The sequence below is a fragment of the Quercus lobata genome, chromosome 4 (genome assembly GCF_001633185.2).
Source record: "Quercus lobata isolate SW786 chromosome 4, ValleyOak3.0 Primary Assembly, whole genome shotgun sequence".
Lineage (NCBI taxonomy): Eukaryota > Viridiplantae > Streptophyta > Magnoliopsida > Fagales > Fagaceae > Quercus > Quercus lobata.
The window spans coordinates 32,884,068-32,911,778 of NC_044907.1; the positions used below are offsets into that span (position 1 = coordinate 32,884,068).

Here is a 27,711-nt window from a genome sequence, read left to right on the forward strand (position 1 = left end):
CAACAATACCATGGACACACCCTCTGTTCCCTAATAAAGAATTTCATCCCCTATTTCACTTCAGTGCCATACTGTGCAACATTATTTGCAAACTTCCATGCTCCTGCACATTAAAAAGATTGTCACTTCATGTAAGGTTTGGGCGTAAACAAAGCCCAAGAAATTAATAGACCCAACGGGTATGGAATTTCACGCCCAAAATTTCTCCTCATATTAGTTATTAGAAGGTTTTAGACCCAATATTTGACTCCATGCAAGCGGACTAAAAGAGCCGCTAAATGACCAGTCTTGATATATGATCCGTACTAAGTTTGGGTAGATAACTCTCACCAAAATCGGTTTAAAGTAGGGTCGCCACAATGTGTTTTGAGGCCCAACGGACAGCATTAAGAAGGGCATTTTTTTATTTTTTATTTAAATATAAATAAAATAATATTTATTTAAACTTTTTGATATATATATTTTTATTTAAATATAGTTTTCTTACTTTTTGTAATACAAAATTATTAATTAAGTCTTCATATTTAAATTATGCTAATATTTCCATTTCAATTGATGTTATTGCTAATTAACTTTATTTATTTTATAACATAGTCAAATTAAATAGAATTTTATTAAATTTAAATTTTAAAAACTTATTTTTATAGACGCAATTGTAAATGTATTATTAGTAACATTTTTTTTGATATACAAAGAGTCAATTTTTTTTAATGTACCTCGAGTCTTTGCCTTCTAGCTCATTCGTCCCTTTGGCTCATATAGAGATAAGGGTAAGGAGGTTGTTCTATCACCTTTTGATCCTTCAACAAAGTTTGAGCAAACAAAAGGTAGAGTATCAAATTTGGCCAAGATCCCTAGATCTATCAAGATTTCTTAAATATATTGAAATATTTTCAAATCTAATCAAGATTTAGCTAGAATCTTGAGAAAGAAAATAGAGAAACTTTCATATTGGCAAAGAATCACGATGTCTTAGGGTGGAGATTGGTCAAATATGTTGGATTTGAGTTTTCTTGTAATGACCCATCCTCAACCTGGAAGTTGTCAAATTTCGAAGTAGGCCACCCCACATTAAGCAGATTAGGTTCTAACAAATTTGTCAATATGGCAAGTATCAGTTGAGTTTGGATAGCCCTATCTTTTACCAAGCTATTAATTTTAATAACCCCAGAAAGAAAGATGTCAACTACTGTGACTAAAGTGAGACTTATAGCCAAGTGACATGTAACCTTCTTTTTTTTTTTTTTTTTTTTTAGTCTTTTGAGAAGAAAAGTAACATGTCACTTGATAGTATAATTTGTTCACTTTTATTAAAAGAATCATAACTCAAATCCCTTTCTTCATTGTTTTTACTATTGTATTATTAAAAATAAATAAATAAATTTAATAAACCTTGTCCTCCCAATAAATTTTGCATTAACTTGAGTACCTAATTACATTTTTTTTTTTTTAATAAATAGATGCATGTAGTGGAGGAAGGGAAGATTGGGTTGAGAACCTAATTACTTCAATAATATTTTCTCAAAAAAGAAAAAAGAAAAACCTTCAATAATATTAATTTGGTGCACCTATGCACTATGGTGCATAGTCATTCACAAAAGAACCCATCACATGGCAGGCATGTGCAACAACATAATGCATCTTTCACGTGTGCATTATGCACCTTTTATTAATGCGACAAGTCTTTCTTCTATTGGACGGACTCAGGTCCTCTTTCTACCATTCTATGTGAACAAATTAATATGTAGGTAAACTAGGTCATGTGTTAATAAAAAAAAAAAAAAAAATGAGGTCATGTGTGAGGGAATCATGTTTCACGTTTCACTTCTTATCACATAGAGGTCTAAAAGCAAGTCAAGCTACGAAGCAAGTCAATCCCACTCACCAACTACAAGATTTTGACGTGTGGCACTGCATCATTCTTGTCTTCATAAAAAAAGAAAAAGACAATGGTAATGGAAAGTAGGTGAGATAATTGAGACTGGTCCTGTTTCTAGCTGCCATTCTTTGAGAATAGGATGTAAGTAAATCAAGTCATGTGATGTTTACCAAAAAATATCAGGTCATGTGTGAGTGGATCCCGTTTTCTTTGTGATGTTTACCCAAAAAATCAGTTCATATGTTAGTCGATCCTGTTTTCTTCAGGTCACAACACAAAGGCTAAAAGCCAGTCTAGACAACATTAATCATTCATGGGGCGTGCGCCTTCATATTTGACTGTTGTCACTGGCCACCTTATGAAGTTGAAACTTGAAAGTGACAACATTATTCAAATATTTTATTTTTGCTGACTAAAATAAGGGGGTCTCCGTCTGGATTCACTAATGTCCCTGTGCCCCGTGATGGGAATTATTAATACCACGGGTATCACTTAAGTATTAATGGGGCATGTTACTACTCTAATCCCATAACTCACGCAAGTGTGTGTGATGCAGCAACGAGAGCTTCCTACCATTGAATCACACCACCTAGGTGGTCAGTGATTAATCATTCATTTCTTTAGCAAAACAAAAATAGACAATGGCTATGGTCCCTATTATTAATGAACAAATTAATGGCATCTAGGTGAGATAGTTGTATGTTTGTCGGAAAGATGTCATTGTTGTGAAGTTTGTTGTGCTTATTCTGTTTGTTGTTGTTGTTATTGCTTTTGTTCAAATAAAATTTGCAGGTTTTTTTCTCCATTCTTCAACAAGATAAAGTTCGCCAAAACTTGATAATTTAGAATTTAAACTGACTTAATATTTGTATTTTGCATCATGTACTTTGGGGTTTTAATTAAAAACACATACCTAATATACCTTGATTTTTTTATAAAAAACTAATTTCCTTTTAAATAGTATTAGGAGACGTATGATTTTTTTTCATTGGAAAGCGTGTTTAGGGTATAAGATAGTTCAATAAATATATTATTGTTTGTTTGCTGCACTACAAATTTAAGATTGAAAAGGATAGTTTATTAGAGCATTCGCAGTTGGCACGGTCATGCCATATTTTGCCAAGATTTATCATTTCAGCACAAAAAAATATCAACAACTGGTCTGCTAAAGCTAAAAAAAATTTGCAATTTTGTTACAGTACCATTGCAAATTTGCAATGATACTGTAGCAACATTCTAAATCCCAAAATTATTATTTTATTCTACCTACAAAAATCTGCCTCCTCTCTCCACTGGCTCATTCTCTCTCGCTCTCTTCAGAATATATTAATTTATTATGTAGATATATTATTTTATTGTGTAGATATTTTATTTTAATGTGTAATATGGTAAAATAAAAGTTGAGATGCTGAGTATATTATAAAATGGTATTGTATAACGGATAAATTAGCTTTTTTTAGATGGTAAAATAGAATAAGATGGAATTATCAGATGGAAATGCTCTTAGAAGGCTACATTTTATTGTATAGCCCATAAATTTAATACACATACAATATTCTATAGTATAGAAAGGAAAAAAAAAAAAAAAAACCGGTTAAAGAATTATAATTCAAGGAGATTTATAGCACAAACTACCTAGTAGACTTCGGGGTCCATCTTGGTGCAATAGATAGGAGGGTGTCAGATGCAATGAATGAAGATCTGCTTAGGAATTTCAGAGAAGAAGAGGTATGGCGAGCCCTTAAGCAAATGCATCCAACAAAGTTTCCAGGACCGGACAGTATGTCACCTATATTTTATCAAAGATATTGGGATGTTGTTGGTCCTCAGGTTGTTGATTATGTCCTCCAGATTCTTCGAACAAGTATTATGCCAAATGGGCTTAATAGTACGTATATTTGTCTGATCCTCAAAGTTAAATGCCCCAAAAGATAACGGAATTTCAGCCAATTAGCTTGTGTAACGTTATATATAAAATTGTATCCAAAGTGCTTGCTAACAAGTTGAAAGGAGTCCTTCTAGAAGTTATCAGTGATGCCCAAAATGCATTTGTACTAGGGAGACAGATCACAGACAATATCCTTGTGGCGTTTGAAATAATGCACCATATAAATCAGAGGAGGAAAGGAAAAAAGGGGCTGATGGCAATTAAGCTAGACATGAGCAAGGCGTACGACTAAGTAGAATGGGCATATTTGGAGACGATGATGTGTAAATTGGGTTTCCAAGAAAGGTGGATCTCCTTGATGATGATGTGTGTTACCACGGTTTCATACTCAATGTTAATAAATGGGGAATTAAAAGGCAGAATTGTTCCAACATGAGGGCTTAAGCAAAGGGACCCGATTTCTCCGTATCTCTTCCTCTTGTGTGCTGAGGGCCTTTTGACCATGCTAGAAGGGATGAGAATGGGGGAAATCTTCAAGGTATATTAGTGTGTAGGCAAGCACCATTGGTTTCTCGTCTGCTATTTGCGGATGATTGTATAGCTTTTTGCAATGCTTTTACGGAGGAAGGACTCAGAGTCACAAAAATCCTTAAGGATTATGAAAGAGAGTCAGGGCAGAAGCTAAATAGAGAGAAGAATTCTCTCTTTTTCAGTAAAAACACAAGTGTGGAGGTTAAAGAAGAAGTGAAAGACATGTATGGGGCCTAGATCATCCACCAGCATGTGAAATACTTGGGGCTGCTCCCTTTAGTGGGGAAGGGGAAGAAGAAAGCTTTCCACCGTATCCTGGATCAGGTTGGTTGAAAAATTGCAAGTTGGAAAGGAAAGTTGTTGACCACGACTGGCCATGAAATCCTTATAAAGGCAGCTGCCTAAGCTACCCCAATGTATACAATGAATTGTTTCAAGCTCCTGGATTCCTTGTGCAATGAACTGAACTCTATGATGAGAAACTTTTGGTGGGGACAGCATGATAAGGAAAGGAAGTTAGCATGGATAGCATGGGAGAAGATGTGTATACCAAAAGCTGATGGGGGGATGGGTTCTAAGGATCTTAAGGCCTTTAATTTAGCGATGCTTACAAAATAGGGGTGTTAGATCACCCAAAACTCAGAATCTCTTGCTCACAGAGTGCTTAAAGCTAAGTACTTCTTGCAGACCAATTTCATGGAGGCTCAGTTAGGTAAAAAAACATCGTATATATGGAGGAGCTTGGTGGCAGCAAGAGAGGTCCTCGGTCGAGGCTTGAGATGGAATATAGGGAATGGGCAAAGCGCAAGAATACGGATAGATAGGTGGATTCCAACCCCAAACTCCTTCAAAGTGGTAAGTCCTCAGCCCCAAAATTTTGAAAGTGAATTAGTGGAAAATTTACTAGATCGGGAAATAGGAGGTTGGGATATAAATTTGGTGAAAAATAGTTTCTTACCTTATGAAATGGAGGCTATTTTGAGCATCCCAATCAGCCATAGTCTTCTGAATGATGCTTTGGTATGGGCTTGGACACAGAGGGGTAATTTTACAGTGAGAAGTGCCTACCATGTAGCTTACAATTGGCTAGTGGAAAGTAGAGGGAGAATTGGAGGGGGTGAAGAGTTAAACTCGAGGAAGAGAAGGGAATTCTAGAAGGCTATTTGAGGGTTAAACTGCCGAAGTAAAGTCATAAACTTTATGTGGAGGGCTTGTAAGAACATCATTCCTACAAATTTCTGCCTTAGTCTCCCAAAAGTTATCATGGTGGATGAGTGCGTGCTGTGTGGGAAGGTAGAATCATCAGGACATGCTCTTTGGGATTGTTGGTTGGCTGGGGCTATTTGGAAGGAATCCAAGCTTTCATTGCCCAAGTTTAGTAATCCTCATCGCGATTTCATTGATGTGGTGTGGAAGTTTTGGGAGGACTGGATTGGGAGTGTCTAGCTACTACAGCTTAGTGCATTTGGAAAAACAGAAATGCTGCAAAATTTGAAGGAAAATGCAAGCAAGCCAAGACTATTGTGCTTGAAGCTAAAGCTTTTGTTGATGAGTTCAGCACGTAGAATGTTGTCCCAAGACAGATAGCTCCCCTGAGAATAAGGAGATGGACTCCTCCATGTAAAGGGTGGTATAAAGTAAATGTAGACGGGGCAGTATTCAAGGAGTCGGGTAGCTGTGGAAGTGGGATTGTAATCAGAAACGAAAGGAGCCAAATCATGGGTGCGATGAGCAAGAAGTTGGAACTACCTTTAGGGGCATTGGAAGTGGAAGCAAAAGCCTTTTAAGGAAGGTATGCTACTAGCAGTGGACCTCGGGCTAAAGAGTATTGTGTTGGAAGGAGATGTGCAAATGGTGACAAATGCCTTGTCAGGTAGTAGCGCCCCCCCCCCCCCCCCAAAAAAAAAGAAGAAGCTCTATTCAGATGATAATAGAAGGATTTAAGCGCTGGGGGCATAATGTCCATGCGTGGAGGGTCAGCCATGTTCATAGGATAGGCAATATAGCAGCTTACCTTATGGCTAGAAATGCCAAGCTTATGATCGATTGTGTAATTTGGGTTGAGGATACTCCACCTATTATTGAATGTCAAGTACTTAGAGATGTAACTGTTTCAAACCAATGTCCAAGTTAATGCATATTGTGAAATTTGAACATAAAAATATATGTATATATATATATATATATATAGAATATCTGCACAAAAAGAATATCTGCACGAAAAAAAAAAAAAAAATATTTGCACAAAAAAAAAAAAAAAAAAAAGGAAAAAGTGTGTTTCATGTGAGCATGCGTCTTTTATGAATGCGACAAGTATTTCACTTATAACAATGTGGGTAAAAAGGCTGGAAATAAATGAGGTAAATCAGGTCAAGTGATGTTACCCAAAAACAAATCAGGCCCTGTGTGAGTGGATCCCTTGTCCCTTCTTATCACATAAAAACTAAAAGTAAGTTATCTTTTAAGTATGGCCCTTCGTAGTTTAGCAAAAAAACAAAAAAGTATGGCCCTTCATAATCAGCCAAAAAGCATGGCCCTTCATATTTGACCATTTTGGCCAGCCAGCTTATAAGTTGAAACCTGAAATAGACACCATATACAGGGGCGGCCCAAACAAACTTTGAGTCAAGACGATATATTTAAATTGAGTTTTTTTTTTTTTTTTTTGGTTATTATTTAAATAATTTTTACTATCATAATTTTTTTATAACAAAAATTTATTTATTTTTATTTTGTAATATGCTTTCTTTTTTTGTTGTTGAAGAAATGTTGAAGTTATAAAAAAATTTACTACAAAAAAAACTTACAAACAATGTAGCAATAAATGTGATTAGTAACATTTGAAGAAGATAATAAATAAGTATTTGAATGAATGATGCTAGGGATATTATAAATTTTAACAACATGAAACTTATAAAAATGTATCATCAATTACAAAAAGTAATTTAAAAATATATTTAATAGGTTGTTGACGTCCATAAATCATATTAATTTGTAAAAATTTTGAAGTAAAATTTATAGTATTTTTAACATTTTTCTATCTGAATTATTTCTTATGATTAATGATACATATTTATGAGCCCCATATATTTAAAATTGTATTATTTCTAACGTTACTAAATTTTTTAGAACTACTTAAAAGTGGGAGAAAAATGTAAATTTCTTTTTTTTCTTATGTCTCAAAAAAATATTTAAAAAAAAAATATATATATATATATATATTTCAGTTTTTGCCCCAAAATTTAGGGCCTTTTTCTCGTCGGTCTATGCGACTGCCTAGCTTAGGCCTAGGACCGGCCCTGACCATATATATCATTCTTGTCTTCAGAAAAAAAGACAAGAGCAATGGTCCTTGTTACAAAATAAAAAATTAATGGCAGGTGAGGTGGTTGTAAGTTTGTGAGAATGACGCCATAACTATGACGTGTTTTTTGCTATCCCTGAGTGAGAGAGAGATAGAGGGATCACACAATATATAAATGGGAGGGCAAGAAGGTTTTAAGAATTGCTATTCAGTGTACAGAAGTACAAGATATTTTCTTTGATGAGTGAGTTTTAGCTATGAGGAGAGAGAGAATCAAAGAGTCTTAGTTTTTTGCTTCTGCTGTTTCTTGGAATCAAGTATACAAGCATTTTCTTCCAAATAAAGTTTGCAGGTTCTTTGCTCCATCCTTTCACTTTATTTTTGTTCAAATAAAATTTGCAGGTTGTTTACTTCATCCTTTCACTTTACTGTTCTTCAAGATAAAGTTAAAAATTGATATTTTGTAATTCAATTGAGTTTATATTTTGTCTTACTTTAAAAATATTCCCTGCGGGTAAGGGCTGGGTTTGGTGCACAAGAACACTAGACCAAGCTAGTTCCATACCTTGCAAGGTCGGTTTAGTGTTTTTGTAATCAACTAATTTCCTTTAACAAGTATCAGAAAACGCATGATTATTATTATTATTTCTTTGGAAGGTAGATGTGTGGATATCAGTAGTTCAATAACTTCAATTAGCTTGTAAAGTTTATTATGAGGTAATTGTAGTTTACCCATTTGTGCCTAGGCGTTAGGCCGAAATTAATTTACCATTTGTAATATGAAAATTGTCGCTTTATTTACTTAAGGTAATTTATGTTAAGAGTATCAGTACTCGGTCTTTCATATGCTATATTTTAGTGTCAAAGCATAATAATAGCCCAGTACCCGGTTCTGCAATTGTTCTAATTACCATTCTAAATTTATAATGTTATTGTTGCTCTTGCAAAATTAAAATAATATTTTTTATTCATTCACCTCAAAAACATCTCATCTTTCTCTTTCTCCTTGGCTCACCACAAAATTAAAATATTATTTTTTATTGTTTTGAATTATATATTTTATTATGTATATATATTATTTTAATAGGTTGTATAGGAATATAAAAGTTAGAATGATGAGTATGGTTGCGTTTGGATTGGACGTTTTCTGCCCAATTTTGCGTTTGCGTTTTTCCAAAACGTCTTTTTTTTTTTTTTTTTTTTTTTTTTTTTTTTTTTTTCACGCGTTTTGGGTGTTGTGGCTACTGTTTATGTACTGTTTAATGAACAGTAGCCGCAAACTTTGACTTTTTAAATTTTTTTGACCAATTACAGCACATCGTGTACTGTTTACGGACCCACAAATTTCACTTTTCAACAACTTTTTTATTAAAAATGGGTCCCACGATACTATTCACACATTTAAAAATTATTTCGCTACAGTGTTTTTCAGTTTTTAGCTGTATCCAAACGAACCCTAATGTTGTAAAGTTGTATGGTAAAGTTAACTTTTCAGGGTAAAAGGAGATATTTTGTAAAAACTGGCTAATGCTCTTATAGACAAAACGTAACTCACCTCATCATTTTCACCCTTAAAAAAGGAAAGAAAAAGAACCAAGAAATAAAGATCTAAAGTCTGGTTTTTATAAATAACTAGTTGTATACCCGCGCGATGCGCGGGAAATTTTGACATTTTTTTTAACTGATAAGTGAAAGAAGAAATAAATACGTGAAGCTTATAAGTATTAGTCTTAAACTCAAAATTATATAATTATTTTTCTAATCGAGTATGATTGGATATAATGTATTATATATTTTGTAAGTTAAGTGGTCAATAACTTTTAACTTGAATTATGAAAAGTTTGCTATAAACTCCATTTATAAACAGTTTGCTTTTAAGACAACTGTTTATAAATGTCCATTTTTAAAACCTGAATTGTTGTAGGAAAGAGAAATGACACCATGATTTGAACATGATTTAGTTTGCAATTGATCATACAGTTTATGCTTTTGTAAAAAAAATTATGTAAATATCTAGATCATGCATATGTTCATATGCTAAATCTTGTTTGAAACCAATATTTGTTTTTGTAATATCATGGAATGATGAAGAATCTCTATGTTATGCTGAGGTACTACTTGTAATATCATCTTAATTTCTAAAAATTCGCATAATTGGAATATCATATATGCAATAGGGAAATAAAAACTCTTAGAAGGCTGATTTCCCCTGAAAATTTGTAACTATATGCCAAATTCCCTTCTCATTAAGAAGTTTGAGGGAAAAAGTAAAAAACAGTGACTTCTTATGAGCAGAAAAATTAATACTTTTTACTCATTGCCAATTGAACTTTAGTTACATGGGCATTGATTGATTCTAAGAAAGTCCTTGTTCTTCCAAATCAACTTTACTACTCCTGTTCTCCGAAGGTTCATGCAGTAGCTTTGGAACTGTCTATCTTTTCAAGGTCTATGGCTTTCACCCAAAGCAGAACATATAAACCAATGATTTTAGAAAAATAACCTATCAACTTAGCAAAGCTGAAGCCAAACACTTTTTTTTTTTTTTTTATTACATAAAAAGCAAATTGTTACATTGACTATGCATAGAGAGTTGGACATTGTTGAGAAGAGGGGGACCTCTTTGTGATGCACCAAGCTTGATAAAAAAAGAGTTAACGGCAGATCCAATTCAGCTTTCGCAAGTAAATTTTTAAGTAATCAAAATGTGTACATTACAATGAGTCATTAGAAAACATCCAAGTAAGGCCATGAAAAACTGATTACTGACTTCCCATCAAAATGCCTAAGGGAAAAAAAAATACCAAAATTCAATAGTTAAATGCAGATACAATTCTCTTGAGTCATACCCCGATAGTATTGCAGCAATGATTGGTTTGCTAACGCTAAAGATCATCCCTATTATTTTGGCAAAACTTCTTGAGCTTCATATATTGACCTTATCCATTCTAATCAATTTAAATACTCTTAGAATATTTAAAATTTAGTTGAATATAAAGAGAGAGAGAGAGAAGAAATATGCATTACATTGACATTTTACAAAATAGATCAACATTCTATTTTATTTATCTATGTTATTTTTATCACATTTTTTAATATTCCAAGAGTATCAAGAATTGAACAATAATATATCAAGCTGCGAGCCTTGTCCAAAAATGATAATTTATTTTTGAAAGACCCATTACACTAGTTCACTTTAGCAGCGAGCTATAACAGATTTTTGTAACATGCAAATCAAACATTTAAACTTCTGCATAATGGGAGAAAATGCAATTTGCACCAAACAAACTGAAGATGAATGAGGGAAAACAGAAAAGGAAAAACTCAAATCAAAGAGACATTCCAACCCTGCTTGTACTTTGGCAACTTCTGCGGAGGTGGAAGGAGAATTGAAAATCTATATATAAATATAAAAAACCAAATTAATGGGTTTTAATTCTGAAGAGGCGGGCATTGAAGTATTTGATAAAAGGAGGAAAAGTCCAAACAAAGAGAGTTAAAGGAAGGCCAAAACAATGAATTTGATTTAATGGGTAAGTAAATAACGGAGAAATGTTAACCATTTTGTGTTTTAATGGGACATATGAGGAGTCTTGTGAGTTGGATGAATAATATGACACTTCAATAGAATAAATAGAAAGTAGAAGTAGTAAATGAGGAAGGAGGGTTTATTGGAAATATTAAAGAGGGAAGTCATAGATTTCTAAATGCATTAAATAATTGTAATAATTAAAGCAAATTTGGGGGAAAAAAGGAGAAGAAAAAGAAAGAGACAAAAGCTAAATGCAAATTACTAATGGCATTCACTAATTAGTTACATGTTGCATCAATACAATTTTCCATAAACATTACATCTATCCTTGGCTTCAAAAATTGTAGATGACTTCAATAAAGAAAAAAGGAAGCATCAACTCACTTGAAGTTATATAGGGGCAGCGCTAATTGTCATTGAACCAAAAAAATTGTAGTTACATGCTCCATCAATACAATTTTCGATTAACATAACATTTATTCTTGGCTCCACAAATTGCAAATGACTCCAATAAAACAAAAAAAGAAGCACCAGTTCAATTGAAGTTAAATAAAGACATCACTATTTGTCACGAAGTAAAACAAAAGAAAAAATGTGTTGAACTTTGGAAGAACTGACTGCATATGCTACTTGTGATTCTCTTTCAATGTTTTAGAGCATTAAGCTCCACCACAAGAGATTTATTTGTATAGAAACAAAAGAAGACGGATCAAATGAGAATTACAAAATAAAATACTTACTGGAAAAATAAACACTTGGAAAATATAGTCATTTGTTCTTACTGACATAATCCTTATGGAAAAATAAACAAAAGAAATGGTTTAATAGAACCTAAATATTATCACCAAAGACAAACCCTATAGTTAAGGCCAAATGAGTTCATAGCAAAATGATCAAATGAATGGGAAAGAGTGGAGACAGAAATAGCAAATGTCAAGAGGTTAGAAGAGATTGTGTAGCAGTTCAGGCATGCTAAAATATAGGTTGAAGAGAGTAAGCTAATGTGGCACTTAATAGGAAAGTCTTACTGGCTAAAAGAATGTAGCAAGTCTTTCAATTTTATGCGCCACTTGGAAAAGCCTGGTTTTTAAAGGCAAAATTTAAGATATTGAATTGCTATAGATACAACAGAAATTTACTGAAAGCCAAAAGCACTTTTGCTAGCTTTAGGAACTAATATATCCTCTTGCAACAAACCTTGCATACGACCTAAGCTGCATAAAAGAGGCATAGAGTATTACAGCATCAGTAGTACCTTTTTAAATGTAAAGGAAGAGCAAGTCAAACAAAGGAGCTTGACTGTCCTACACAGATTACACTTGTAAAGCAATACCAAACCAAAAGTTTTAATAACACAGTTTTATAGCCATTATGCCTGAAAAAGAAATCATTAATAACAATCATTAGTGAAACTAAATATAACAATCATTGCAATATATTGTCTTTTTCTTCAAAGTAAAATACAATCATCATATCCATATCGCTCTTAATTTTTGTCATCCTTAGCATTAATGCACACACTTTACATTTGTCACATGTATTCTTAGGTTGAAGGACATGACTCTTAAATATTCCCATTTAGGAAGTTATTTTCTGCTTGAGTATCATCAAGCACAAGACCAGCTGGAGCTTCTGCAGAACGCCCAACGGCAGTCAAGTGGGTGGCAGCCTCCTCATTCTGACCATTACAAGTTGAATTTTGATGCGGCTATATATACAGATTTGGGATGTTCAGGGGTGGGTGCTATTATTCGGAATGAGAGGGGAGAGGTTATGGCAGCTCTGTCTGCTAAGGGACCGTTTGTTCAGGACAGTGAGGAGGCGGAGACTTTAGCTTGTCGAAAAGCACTTGAATTTGCTATTGATGTGGGAATTTCAGACTTGATAATTGAGGGTGACAATGTATCAGTAATGAGAGCTGTGGCATCAAACTGTATGGATGGATCCAGATTAGGCAACATCCTTGAAGACATTCATTGGCTTGTAAGGAGTCTGCGATGGAGTTCCGTTAGCTGTGTGAAGCGAAGTGCCAATACCGTCGCCCACTCTTTATCCCGTTTTGCTAGAAATGTACCAGATGAGCTGGTTTGGATTGAGGATAGTCCACAACCTGCTAGAGAAGCTTTGTATAATGACTCATTGATTTTCAGTTAGCTGAATGAAAGTTCACGTTTCAAAAAAAAAAAAAGGAAGTTATTTTCTGCTTAAAATAAATATTACTGGATAATATGGGGTGTCACTTTAGAGGCTTCTAAAGAAACTTGAATATAATTATTAACCCTAAGCACATCTCATTTCATAGACTTAAGATAATTTGCTTCCATCTACATGGTAAAAGTCTACAATAAGCAAGACATATATAATATGTGCAGATTATGGTAATTGTTTTAAAAATTCACTTCTAAATTATCCTTAACCGTCAATAGTTAAAAACAAAGTATATCTTTAAAGAAATAACCGCTTTTTTATCCAAAGGTAAGTTAATTTGTTTCCACCTGTGTCAATTAGAGGCTGATACATCATACAACCAACATCAGCATGAGCAAAAATAAAGAAAACCCAATGAACGCAAGCTATGTATCTGTAATTGTAAGTTCTTTCAATCAACTTTTCACAAATTTAATTGTTTCTAGTCCCAAACAAAATACTGAAGAAACGAAAATAAATTATAAATTCATCAAGATAGAAATATAATTAATCAATTTTCTTTCAAGCATTTTATCAAACATTATGGATTCAAAATAAAATATATACCTACACTTGGGCTCTTTGCAATTCGAATCCACTACAAAAGTTTCACCTCCACTGGCACTTTGATCCAATCCACATAGATACATGGGTCTACGCTGTGATTGCATGTGACATGAAAGAGCTCAATCCTTTAGTTAAGCTTCTTCCTCACGGATCTTTATACATGCACAACAAAAGCAAATTATTCAATCAACCCAGTCTTAGCCTTAGGATCCAAATAGTATCAAATTTGACAATTTCCCTTAATCACGTCCCCATGTAACATATTTAAACCACTAACGTAAAGACCCAGTTATAAATTATAAAAATGGTGTGGGTCAGAAAATATCTCAACCAATGGAAACCTGAAAATGTTAGAGCATCAATTCACAGCAACGTAACAACAGGAAAAAAAATTTAATTTATTATAGGCAACAAAACACCAATCGGTGGGAAAAATTTATTTGAAACGGTTTGGTTAAATAAAAGTAGATAATGTTAAAGAAGATGGATATAGATATAGATTATATTTAAGAAAGAAAAAAATTAACCCAAAACATAAATCTAACCCAAAAACCTAAATCAAAACCAACCCAACCAAAATACCCAAAACTAACTCATAAGTTCATAACCAAATTGAATGGAAAAAAAAACATGGCAGATTTCAGAAAACAAAAACAATATTTGAAGAGGGAAAAAAGTTTACATACCTTCAAAATATGCTGTTGCAGAGACGAACTCGGCCAGAGAACGAACTGGGAATCAAGTCACCGTTGAGGCTGTGATTGAATGGAGCCGAAGATGGGTGGTGCTGGACCAAAAACGTAACCCTAAACCAAAATCAAGTCCTTCAAAAGCCTAAATCATATTTAAAATTGAAAAAAAAAAAAAAATTGATAGAGAATCCAGAAGCCCAAAGCAAAAACGAATCAAATGTAAACCTATCCAACAAAAAAACTCAATCAAAAAGTAACATTTCATACCCAAATCTAAAAAATGGAAAAAAAGCAATGTATGGTGCCCAATCGATGCAGTGTTAACCGTTCTGCCTCTTTCTCTGTTTCTTTCTCCGTGTCCCAGGCCTCATCCTCTCTCTATTTCATCGCCTCTCTCTTTCTCGGCCTCTCTCTGTTTCATCGCCCTTCTCTTTATCTCTGTCTCTCTATTCCTCACTCTTTTCTCTCGATCACTCTCTCCTTTCTCCGTGTAGCAATCTTTGTTGTATTTTTTTTTTTACGCGCTTAGTACCCTTTTATACCAAGACGGTTCGAAACAGTGTTTTAACGCAGAGGAGTAACGGGTTTTAATTTCAGTTTTTAAGAAGAGAATTGGGTTTTGTTTTGCGGTAAACAGTATTTTGGGTCTGCAAAAAGTTTTTGAAGGTTTTTGATTTCATCGCCTCTCTCTTTCTCTGTTACTCTCCGTGTCCGCATCGCTCCTATCTATTTCCATTTTGGTGCACATCTAATTTCAACCGGTTAATTTTTTGATATTTATAATGAGAAGCTTTTAAACGGTGCATAGCATTGCCAAACAATATAATGTATCGCTTTTTAAAGTTACACATGTCTGAATTTTACGTAAGAACTTTTCTTATTTGTCATTACCTCCTTAATTCTAGGAACTCATTTTCTCTCAGCTTCTGCTTTTATATATATATAGATATAGATATAGATATAGATATTTCCATTCCATGCCTCAAACTCTTGTGCGGCATCTAGCAACTAATAATGGACTTGTGGCTGACAATTATTTGTTTCATCTTCAAATTATGTAGCCAAGTTCGTACAAGCAAAAGGTGATTTTCATATTATTTTGGTTTGGAATGATGATGAAGCCAAAGGAATGGCACATAGATTTTGCTGCTAAATGAAATATAGTCGATATTGGAGTTGCTAAATTTTAGGGCATGAGTATTGGACCTTTCTAACCCAAGTGGGTGTGGAAGTTCCTTTGGAGTGGTAGGAACATTGGCATTTGCAGCTCACCCTTTGCAGAGCGTTTGCTGCTCTTTTATGCTTGCTTTTTAGGTGGAAATCCATGGGTCAAGCCCATATGGCTCAAATTCTCACCGGAAACTTTGGCCAAATTTAGGTTAGGTTTGGATACCGCGTCAGCGCGTCAACGTATTTCTCTTTTTGCGTTTTCCTCTCTTTTTATTTATTTATCTATCTTCAGCAACATTTGTTGCTCAAGTCTTTCATGGACAGTTTATATGTGTATTATTTATAGACCCACAAACTTCATTTTTTACTTTCTTTTAATTAAAAATGAGTTTTACCATATTATTTATATATTTAAAAATTATTATTATTTTTAATATTCATCTTCAACAAAATAAGTTATATTTAAACGGACCTTTAGTCATCATTTAAGAAAAAGGTAAGATAGTTGGCTTGCATTTGGTGAACCCAATGGCTGCTGGTGGCAGATGACAGCAGATGGTTATTAAGTGTGTTAATGGATAAAGAAAAAAACTTTGGATAATAAGATGACACTTGGCCCTTGTACCAGTCACCGCATGCCTTTACATGGTTTTATGCTGCATAGGAAACTATTATATGCTTCTCCTCTCTCTCACAGCTCCTATTGGGTTATGTCTTTAAGCCGAAACCTGTTAAATTTGTCGGGTCATGAAAATAATTACTCTACGGTGATGGGTTAGTTTCGGGTTGTACTTTTTTTTTTTTTTTTTTGGGGGATGGGAAGTTTCGGGTTGTACTTGTTTCTTTGAATTCTTTCCATCTTTTGTCTATTCTTGGGTAACTAGGCCTTTATTTAATTGAAATGGTTCCTCTAGACTCTACTAAATTTTCTGGATCACGAAATAAGCAATCAATGGTGATGGGCCCTTCAAATGGCCTTGACTTGGCTTTTGGGTCAATCTTGAGCAATTGGGTCTTTAGGCAATTCAGTTTGGTCTTTACTCTTTACCATATATTTCTCCATGACAACTTGATACGAACCTTTTACCGTGAAAATCCCATGTGAAGTCTTTAGCCCAAATCAACTTGTCATTCGACAATCTTGAGCTTTACAGTATATTCAGTTTTGACTATGATATCCCTGGCTTCTAGGAGGCTTTTCCACGTGTGTTAAGGAGTTCATGGAGATCGTATTTCCACGTCTTTGTTGCTTCATTTATTAGGGCACTGACATGTGCTTTTTGTAACAAAGCTTATGGTTGGTGAGCCAACTCGGTAGGTTGTGGGTGTTTCCGTGTTGGTATCCTGTAATCCCCCAATATTTTCATTGATCTTTTGTTCTCAAGTCTCCATCTGAATCCTTTGACTATGATATCTCGGGCTTCTAGGATGCTTTTCCACACATAAGATGCATTTGGTTTCAGTTGCGCCTCCATGCATGAAGAAGCAATACGATGCAAAGTACTTAGCATTAAAGTTCGGTTTAGTAAGGTATTGGTGTTGTTTAGGATTCAACGCCCCTGCTTTCTTGGAGAGTTGGATGAAAAATCTTAGGTCCATAAAACCCATGCCATCACCTCTCCATTTCGTGCACACAACATACTCAATTTCTCCCAATGAATCTTCCTTTTACCTGTGCTTCCACAATAAACAAATAAAGTTTTAGTTTCAAAATTCCCATTTCGTGCACACAACATACTCAATTTCTCCCAATGAATCTTCCTTTTACTTGTGCTTCCACAATAAACAAATAAAGTTTTAGTTTCAAAATTCATATGTATTCTTTGACTTCATTATGCTTTATTTAAAGTCATATTCTTGCTACTCCCTTAATTGACATGTTCGGTTTTATTACTTATACAATTATACTTATAAGATTTTTGGGTTTTCTCTATATTTTTTATTCTCTCAATTTAGATAAATTCATTCTTTTTTACTAGTGTATTAATTGTTCTTTTTCAACCTGCATCTAACCCCACAAAAATTTATTGATAATGGTTTTCATCTCATCACAGAGAGTTAGAGGTGATCAAAATAGGTCAGGATGTATATATTCATGTAGGACCGCTTTCAAAATTGAAACTGTCAGACCGTGTGCTTTACTAATCCATCCAACAACCAATTGGTGAAGGATGAGAGGGCACAAATCTTTTATAGCATTCGATTGCAGACAAAGCCCATTGGTATTGAAGCGAATTGTGAAAATCCCCTACAATCCCTCCCTCACAATGCGGCTCCAACGACTTGAACCTATGACTGAGCTCTGATACCACTTGTCAGATTGTGTCCCTTACCAATCCACCCAACGACCAATTGGTGAAGGATGAGGGGGCATAAATCATTTATATCATTCAATTGCAGACCAAGTCCATTAGTATTGGAGCGAATTGTGAAAATCCTTCACAATTTGTTTCCCTCGTGCCTTTCTCCCATTATTATAACTATTGGATTAAAAAACAAATTGTTGTCCCAATAAATTTTGCTTCAACTTGTATACCTGATTACGTTTGTTGATTTTTTTAGATAAATAAAAATAGTAGAGGAAGGGGAGGTGGAGTGAGTACCTAATTACTTCAAATAATTCTTTCTTTTTTTGAAGGCATTACTTCAATAATTCTAACTTGGTGCACCAAGGGTACATATTTGCCCACAATAGAGCCTGTCATGTTGCAGGCATGTGAAACTAAATGCGTATTTCATGTGTGCATGCATCTCTTAGGATTTGTTTAGTTGGGATAATTTTAGATGGTGGGGAAATTGGAGAAAAAAATGACAAAGTTTAGTTACAAAATTAGTTATAACCTAATACTAAAGCCTTACTCAAAATATCTTTTTATTAGAAATGAATTTTGAGAATTCCACCATTGGATTACATCTTTTTGTTATATATTCCATGCTTGCAAAATTTCTAGAAAATTAAAAATTAATAGCTATGTTATTAATCAATTGTTTAAATTGCTAGTTTTTATGATTTAAAATTATGCGTAAAATATAAGTTTGTTTTTATTTTAACTTTTGTCTTTTTCTTCTTCCATTTTTGTCATTTTCTGTTGCTTCTCATTTTGGGTTTTTTAATTTTTATATTTATTTTTGTTCATCTGTTTTGGTTTTTTTCCTCCTCATTTGCCGGTTTTTATACTTTGCTTTTTTGTTAATGGAATGCTTATCCACACATAATTTTCAAATAAAAATATTTTATTGCTTTTTCTTAATCTAACAGGAGTATGCAAATAAATTTTTTCGAACTACATTTTTTATCATCTCATTTTTCTTTTCAATAAAAAAAAAAAAATTACTATTCCTCAACTTTTCAATCCAGAAACCAAACATCATGAGCAAAAATGAAGGTCTCTTCTATCACCCACTTTTTAATCTCCTTCATATTTTTAATCACCAACCTTTTGGCCCCCAACCAAACGCATCCATAATGCGACATGTATATTTCTCTTATAGGTCACACCCGGGTACTGCTTCTAGCTACCATTCTGTGTGATTAAGATGTAAGTGAATAAGGTCGTGTGATGTTTACTTTAAAAAAATAAAAATCAGGTCATGTGTGTGGATCATATTTCTCGTCACAAAGACTAAAAACAAGTCAAGACAACGTTTGCTTTGTGTGTGGTCCTTCATCTTGACTGTTTGCTTGCACAGGCCAGCTTGTGAAGTTGAATAGTAACAACCTTAATAATTGTTGCCCTGAGAAAAAAGGCAATGGCAATGGTGCTTGTTAGTTGGTACCAATAATGCACAAAGTAATGACAAGTAAATGCGACTGTTGTATGTCTGTCAGAAAAGACGTCATGGTTATGACGTAGAGAAAATAAGGGTTGGGGGGTTCACTCAATAAATAGGAGGGCAAGAAGGTTTTGAGAATTGCTATGAAGTGTAGAGAAGTAGAAGATTGTTTCTTAGATGAGTGAGTTTAAGCTAAGAGTGAGAAGAGAGAGAATCAAATAGTCTTAGCCTTGCTTCGTTGGACATGATCTCTATCATATTCTGCTGTTTCTTGGAGTAAAGTTTAGAAGGCTGAAGCATTTTCTTTCAAATACAATTTGCAGGTTCTTTGCTCCATCCTTTCACTTTATTTTTGTTTAAATAAAATTTGCAGGTGGCCGGTTCTTTACTCCTTCGTTTCACTGTAATTTTGTTCTACAATATAAAGTTCGCCAAAAATTGATAATTTAGTTTATTTTTTACTTTTTATAATTTAGTAAGTAATTGAGTTCATATTTCAAAATTCTAATTTAGGAGACGCTATTCTCCACACACAAAAAATAATAATAAAAAGGTTTAAGAGATGTTTTTTTTTTTTTTTTTTTTTAGTTGGAGGTAGATTTGTGTGGATATCAATTAGTTCGGTCACTTCCATTATATACTAAAAGGATTGACTTCAATTTACAGGATAAATATAATTAATGAAAAGAAAAATGTTAATTTTTTTTGGTATCCCAATAATTTAATATAATATAAATTACAATTTACACCCTTAATTTATACCCTTTTTACAATTACTCTTTATACTATGAGAATGCACACTTATTAAACTATACAGTTTTTTATACATTCCATCTAAACTATGAAAATACATATTTTACTCCTCCAAACTATACCACTTTTACACTTATTCACTTAAAATATGAGAATACAAGCTTACTTGCCTAAACTATTACCCATAAGATTGGGGCTAAGTGTTACACGTTTAATAATTTAGGGGCTAAGTGACTTTCATGGTTTATGGGGGCAAGTATTATACGGAAAATAATTTAGAGGGGGTAAAGTATTCATTCTCATAATTTAGGGGGTAACCGGGTAAGTATAAAAGAGGGTAAAGTGTAATTTCCCATTTAATTTATACTATATATATATATATATATATATAAATCCTCTCTTTCAACTTGACTTTTATGTGGTTCAAAAATAACCTCATTAATGAAGGGTAACTTAATTTAAAAATAGAATCATAAATGTCAAATAACAAATTTCATTTTGAATTCAAAAAGAGAATTCCTAAAATTTAGGATTTTTTTCCCTTTCTGATAAAAAAAAAATTAAAGTTACTGCTTATCTCTAAAGTTTATCATTTTTATTTTTTATTTTTTTAAAAAAATTTCTAAATTGTAATAGATACAAATTATTAACTTTTATAAAAAAAAAAATAAAATAAAAAAAATCTCTGAGCACACGTGTGAGAACATGCTTAGAGGTTAATATAATATATGAGCATGACAGCTTAGAATATAGGAAGGAAAAATGCAAGATAAGAATTAAATAGAAGCTCCAAATATCACCTTCATTTGATAAAAACCAAAAAGATTTTTGAATCATCAAGAAAATTTGTCCAATTTAAAATAAGTAATTTCCTAGAATATATTTTCAATTGAAAATACTTTTGAGTGTAAAATATTTTATGTCGAAATGAACAGAGTTCAAACTTTTTTTTTCCCATCATGTGAGGCCGAGTAGCATAGCAGCTGTGCAACATGTCCTGAGGAATTCTACATAAGCTACGGGTCGTGTCCATTTTTCTATAATCTTACATTGTAAATAGCTTAAGAAGTCATCTGCATCCCATATGCTTTTACTTGTACATGTGTTAGATTGTAATTGGCTAGAGTTCTTAAAGTACTTGTTTGAGTTTGTTAGAAGCAGTTGTTTGGGTTGGGGTTGGGATGGAACTTAGACAAGTTGTCATAATGCTATATTTTCTCATGTTTCACGTATATGTATCATCAAATACAAATCTTGTTTCATCTTTTGTATTACATTATATAGTTCACCCATTACAATTTATTATGTATTTGTTTAATTTTCCTTATAAAATAAAAAAGTTTAAAATGAAAAAAAGAAAATAATCAAACACAATATACCTTGATGGGTGGAACATAAAGTGAAATACAATTATGTATCCTCAGTTTAATAGTTTATCCTACAATTGTGAGACAGAGGATTACATATCTTTTGTAATAAAAAATCTGATGGTAATAATAAAAGCTATTCCAAATGGTGCTTCTTGGAATAAGTTTGGGTTTAGACTGTTTAGTGATTTTATTCTTATGCTAATGATTGTTGTTTGTTTATCATTAGGAAAAAAGGAACCTGGTATATGAAAAAGATGTCCACGTCTGATGTTGTTTGTTCAAATGGAAAAGAAGTTCAATGCTCAGAGATTACCATTGACCTTGAAGATGTCAAGCCCGCCCAGCGGCACCCGAAGTGTTGCATCTACAAGGTCCCCAACAAACTTCGCCAGGTAAAGGAAGAAGCCTACACTCCAAAGCTTATTTCAATAGGCCCTGTTCATCACAACAAGAAGGAACAGGACAACAAGGGACAGGACAGCAAAAAGGAACAGGACCACAAGAAGGAACTGGAGAGTATGGAAAGTTTGAAACTAAGATATTTCAAGGAATTCTTTGGCCACACAACTTGTAAAGGCCTGAAGGAATTTGCATACATCATTGAGAAAAGAGAAAAAGATATCCGCCATTGTTATGCAGAAGAGATCTCTATGCCCGAAAAGGAAGATTTCGTGAAAATGATTCTAGTGGATTCTATCTTTATCATTGAGCTCTTCTTGAGGACTGATGCTAGGCAAGACTATGAACAGGGTGACTATATATTAAGTAAACCATGGCTGGAGGAAGGCATAAGGCATGACTTGATATTACTTGAGAATCAGCTTCCATTTTTCATTCTTGAGGAGTTGCATCATCAAATTGAATGTTCTCCAGGCATTCGTAAGTCCTTTATTGACCTTTCCTGTAAATACTTTCTTCCCAATGACAATTGCAAGAACATACCCGAAGTGAAGGATGTAAAACATTTCACTGATTTGCAAAGATATTTCTACTATTCACCAAACTTGGTTAGTGGAGATATTATTGTACATCTACATAGTGCAACAAAGCTCGACACAGCAGGATTGAATTTCAAGAAGTGGAAGAAAAAATCATCAGAAGATATACGTTTGCTGGACATTCAAATCAAGAAGCCGGATCTCTCAGAAATTTGTCCACACTTCATTTGCTCATGGCTCTTGCATTGCTTACCTTGCTTGAAATACTTTCGGTGCTTGAAACGTATGCAAACTAGCTTGGTAATCCCACAATTTGTGATAAATCATGGAACTGAACACATTTTCCGAAACATCATGGCCTTGGAGCAGTGTCATTATCCATTTCAAGCTTATATTTGCAATTATATCGTGCTATTGGATTTTCTTATAAACACTAGAGACGATGCGGAGTTGCTTGTTGACAAAAAGATTATTGTTCATTCGTTAGGCAGCAGTAAAGAAGTCGCCAAAATGGTTAACAAACTTGGCAAAGAAATTGTGGAAAAAAATTCCTGTTTCCATAATGTCGCTGTAGAGCTTAATAAGCACTATAAAAATTGGTGGAATAAAAATATCGCATCCTTGAAAACAGTATATTTCCGTGATATTTGGAGAGGAACTGCAACTTTTGTTGGAATTATAGTCCTGCTTGCAACTATCGGCAATTTCCTTAGGCCTTTTGTCTATCACAAATAAGTTTCCTTTACTATGGTACTGTAATATCAGTTGGAAATCTGGCTTTCGTTGTAGTTGTTTTTGAAAATAATTATGATTAAGTTTAGCTTATGATATCCTTTCTTTCCTAACAAGTTTTACTTTGGACTTCACATATTGCGTGTTTCAAAGGTTATTTCAGCATCCATCCATAGTCTGAATTTGGGCTATTCGGTGTTGGCCTCTAAAAGAGTTATATCCTCCAACAATACTGCGGACACTTCCCTTATAGTTACTTCCCCATTTCACTTCAGCACCATGTGTATTGTGTATATGAATACAAATTAGAGTAATGATAGATATAGAAATTATCTGTCTAACTTTTTGTGTTCTACCATATACTCCATTGATTACAACTTGTTATATACTTCGTTTGACTTTCCTTGTAAAATAACTAAAGTATAAAATGGAAAAAATTGAAACATACAGTAAGTTGTGATTAATGAAGCACAAAATGTAAAACACAAAAAGTGGAAGACATTATTTGTACTCGTGCACATTATTTCAGTGGCAAACTTCCATGATCCAGCATGTTAAAAAGTGCCACTTAATGTAAGGTTTGGGTGGAGCATAAACGAAGCCCAAGAAATAGACGTCCCAAAACCCATGACCTCGAAATTTCTCATCTTATTAGTGGGCTTTAGACCCAAATATTTTACTTCATACAAACGAACTAAACTATTCGCTAGTTGACCCGTCAAGCTAGAAGGTTTGTTCCTAACATAGTTATTAAACTCAGATTAGATGTTGACCCGGTCTATGAGCTAAGTTACTGATTCACTAATTCAACCAGTGGTTTATTGGTCGAACCATAGGGTCAAATAATTTTTTTTTTTAAAATTAAAAATATATATATATATATATATATAAAATTAAGTTTGAGAAATCATAACCTAAATATGTAAATTGAAAAATATAATTTAAAAAAAGGGCATATGCCTAAATTAAAGTTTCTATTATAATTCAAATTCAAAATCAATGTTTTATAAGCAATAGCATTAGAAATTTTATAAAATTCACAAGGAAATAAATGAAAGTCATAAGATTGCAACAAAGTCTTTACTAAATAAAATCTTGTAACATGTCTTAAAATTATGTATATTAAATAAATAAAAAGAAAAATCTCAAACTCTTGTTTAAATTACCGTATTATCACACATTTAGATAATAAAAGAGTCAATAAAGTGGACCTATTAATATAATTTTACACAATTCACACGAGTTGCTTAAAACCCACCGGATTACATCGGTTTTGATTGGCTTATGTACTGTTCCAATCCAATTGATCACCCGGCCTAGGTTATGCGCTGGTTCACCGGGTCATTGGTTCGACTGGCTGGGCCAAGTTGAGTTTAATAACATTGGTTCCTAAGCTTGGCTAGATGACACGCACGAACGCACCCCAACTCTGGCTAAATCAAGGCCTACTCAATCTGTTTGAAGGCATATGGGGACAACTTTTAGAGAGGCATTTTCTTAATATTTAAATATAAATTAAATAATATCTTTTTAACCTTTTCATTTATGATGATGCTGAAAAAATCATCAGTTAGCTGCACAGTCCTCATGAGCTCTAAACAAGACCTGCACAACAAAGAAGAAGAAGAAGAAGAAAAACCTACAGAGAGTGCTGGTGTGGTACTAGCCAAATACACTTCGAAGGTCAAGTTAGAGAATATTCACAATTCTAGAGTGCCAGAGCTGGGGTAAATTATGCGTACCTTAGTTTGTGAATGTTATTGGGTTTTTATAGTAGTGTAGAACTGACTTTTTTCTTTCTTGGGGAAGAGGAACTTTTCCTTATAAGGAAGATCCTCATAAAGGTACATATTCTGCGGGATCCTTTCCATATAATGATTTTGTTGATTAGAGTTAATCGTAAGGTGCAAGACATTTCCTTTTAAAGTTTCTTGAGGACTACTTAAAACCATGTGGATGCCACGTGACATTGCCACCGTCCACCATGTATCTGTTTGCTTTCTTATCCGTCCACCATGGAGAGTCCGTCTTCCTGTGCATTCACCCCTCATCTTCTTCCATCATCTTGATCACGAGCTAAAAGCACCATCGCTCGTGACTAGTTCAACAAAATGAAACCATCTACATATATTTTACCCTCTTCAATTGCCCCCTTACTCCACAGGTCCATTGCGTAATGTTAAGATGGATTCGTGGCGTGATGGTCTAACTTTAACTTTGGGAGGTGCGTTTTGATTGACAGGCTAGCATAGGGTCATAAATGTCATAGGGGCATGTGGCATGTTTTTAGTGGTTAGTCACTCAAATCAAAGCGTCCCTTCGTCTTCTGTGTCGTTGCCTCTATATATACGCGCTTCCTTCTCATTTTTACTTTCTGTAACGAATCTTTCATCAGAGTGCATTCGTCTACCTTACTAACTTTGCCTTTCGTCTACTTGGTGCGACCATCAGCCACACCTTCCTTGCTGTTCTCTCCAACTGGTAAGTATTTTTTATGTTGAATTCCCTTGTAACTTTTTAAATTTTGCACGCCCGTCGTCTATGTGAACCCATCATAGTCTTAGGTTTTGTTCGTCACATGTAGGTGACATGTCTAGTACTTTGAGTGAGTAATCGTGTGTTCGCGAAGGAGTGGGCTCACTGTGATACTTTCTCAATGTGTCGAAAGTTTCTCTAAGGTTGTCCAAGTGTAATTCGACTTCCCTACTTTTCACAAGCATGTCGTCCACATAGACCTCCATATTCAATTTGATTTGCCTGCTAAACATCTGATTCACTAATCTCTGGTAAGTGGCTCCTGCATTCTTTAGGCCAAATGGCATAACTCTATAGCAGTATAACCCCTGGCTAGTAACAAATGCTGTCTTCTCCTGGTCTTCTTCGTTCATGCGGATTTGGTTATATTATGAGAATGCACCCATGAAAGTCAATAACTCATGGCCAGCTATTGAATCTATCAATTGATCAATCCTAAGGAGAGGAAATTTGTCCTTTAGGCAGGCGCGATTAAGATTTGTGAAATCAACATACATGCACCACTTCCCGTTTGGCTTCTTCACCATGACGACATTGGCTAACCACTCAGGGTAATAGACTTCTCTGATGAACTTGGCAACTAAAAACTTCTCTACTTCTTCCATTATAGCTTTGTTTCTTTCAAGAGAAAAACTCATCGTTTCTGTTGGACAGGCTTTTTGGTAGGGTCGACATTCAACCTGTGCTCTATCACTTTATTTTCTATACCTGGCATATCCTCGTGAGTCCAGGTGAAGATATCCAGATTCTACTTCAGGAACTCCATAATCCTGGCCTTCAAGTCTGTGTCAAGTCCTGCCCCCACCTTTGTTACTTTGGTAGTGTCTCTTTCTACCAAGCTCACATCCTCTAGCTCTTGAGTAGGTTTCTTTGATTCTTTTTCCACCATCCATGCATGGTTTTCTCTCGAAGCTAGCACCGTTTGGTAATATTCTTTGGCTAAAAGTTGATCCTCGCATATTTGCCCTATCCCATTTAGAGTAGGAAACTTTACTTTTAGGTAGTATGTTGAAGTTACAGCTTTAAGCCGATTTAGTGTAGGTCGTCCTAGGATGACATTATAGGACGATGGGCAACCGACGATCAGAAAATCGACCTGTTTGGTTATCTGAGCTGGATACGTACCAGTTGTGACTGCTAATGTAATGATGCCTTTTAGATAAATCCGATCTCCACTAAAGCTAACCAATAGGAACTTGAACGGTCTAAGTCTTTTCGGATCCAACCTCAACTGTTGGTAGGCCGTCATGTACATTATATCCACAGAGCTCCCGTTATCAACTAACACCCTCCTTGTGTTGAAACCTTCAATTTCCAATACAATGATGAGTGGATCGTCATGAGGTTGCTTAATCCCACTGGCATCTCGTTCAGAGAAAGTAATGTCGTCATTCTCTGATTGTCAGTACTTTAAGGGTGGATGCTTCATGTGAACACTGTTGATCTGTCTATAATAAGTCTTCTTCAAAGACTTGTACGATCCTCCAGAGATGGGCCCTCTTGTTATCGTCCGTATCTAACCCACGGCTTGCTTTGAATGATCTCGTCCATCATCCTTGACATCGTCATGGGCTTTGTACTCAGCCCTAGCTCGAGGGTAGTTATCCCTCTTGATAAACCTCTGGAGCTTTCCTCGTTGGATCAGTTCTTCTATCTGTTCTTTTAGATCGCGACATTAATTAGTGTAATGGCTGTGATCCTTATGAAAACGACAGTACTTCTTCGGGTCACATTTCCTGGAGGACGTGTTCAATGGCTTGGGCCAATTTAGGCCTAGTTCATCCTTAATCTGCATCAGGATTTTGTCTGCAGGCATCACTAATAGGGTGAAATTCATCTTCTTCTTTGGTGTGTTAGAA

At 34.3% G+C, this 27,711-nt stretch overlaps 2 protein-coding genes across 5 annotated transcripts in view; both read left to right on the top strand.

The window, feature by feature from the left end:
* The first annotated feature begins 7,715 nt into the window (after positions 1-7,715).
* The window catches only part of LOC115987493 (UPF0481 protein At3g47200-like), a 64,089-nt gene continuing 44,093 nt past the window's right edge, over positions 7,716-27,711 (top strand). Inside the window, exons 1-2 of one of the 4 annotated variants that reach the window (XM_031111057.1) lie at positions 7,765-7,954; positions 21,874-23,415. In XM_031111057.1, coding sequence (XP_030966917.1) covers positions 21,893-23,320 — 1,428 coding nt within the window. In that variant the 5' untranslated portion in view covers positions 7,765-7,954; positions 21,874-21,892 and the 3' untranslated portion in view covers positions 23,321-23,415. The other 3 variants (XR_004091102.1, XM_031111056.1, XM_031111061.1) reach the window with 3 other exon arrangements.
* LOC115985062 lies at positions 12,692-13,288 on the top strand. Its single transcript, XM_031108032.1, has one exon. It carries the CDS (start codon positions 12,692-12,694, stop codon positions 13,286-13,288), a length of 597 nt encoding a protein of 198 aa, XP_030963892.1.

Bases quoted from the DNA above. Each gene is read 5' to 3' on its own strand.
- LOC115985062 (XM_031108032.1), top strand. From the start codon at position 12,692: ATGACTCTTAAATATTCCCATTTAGGAAGTTATTTTCTGCTTGAGTAT.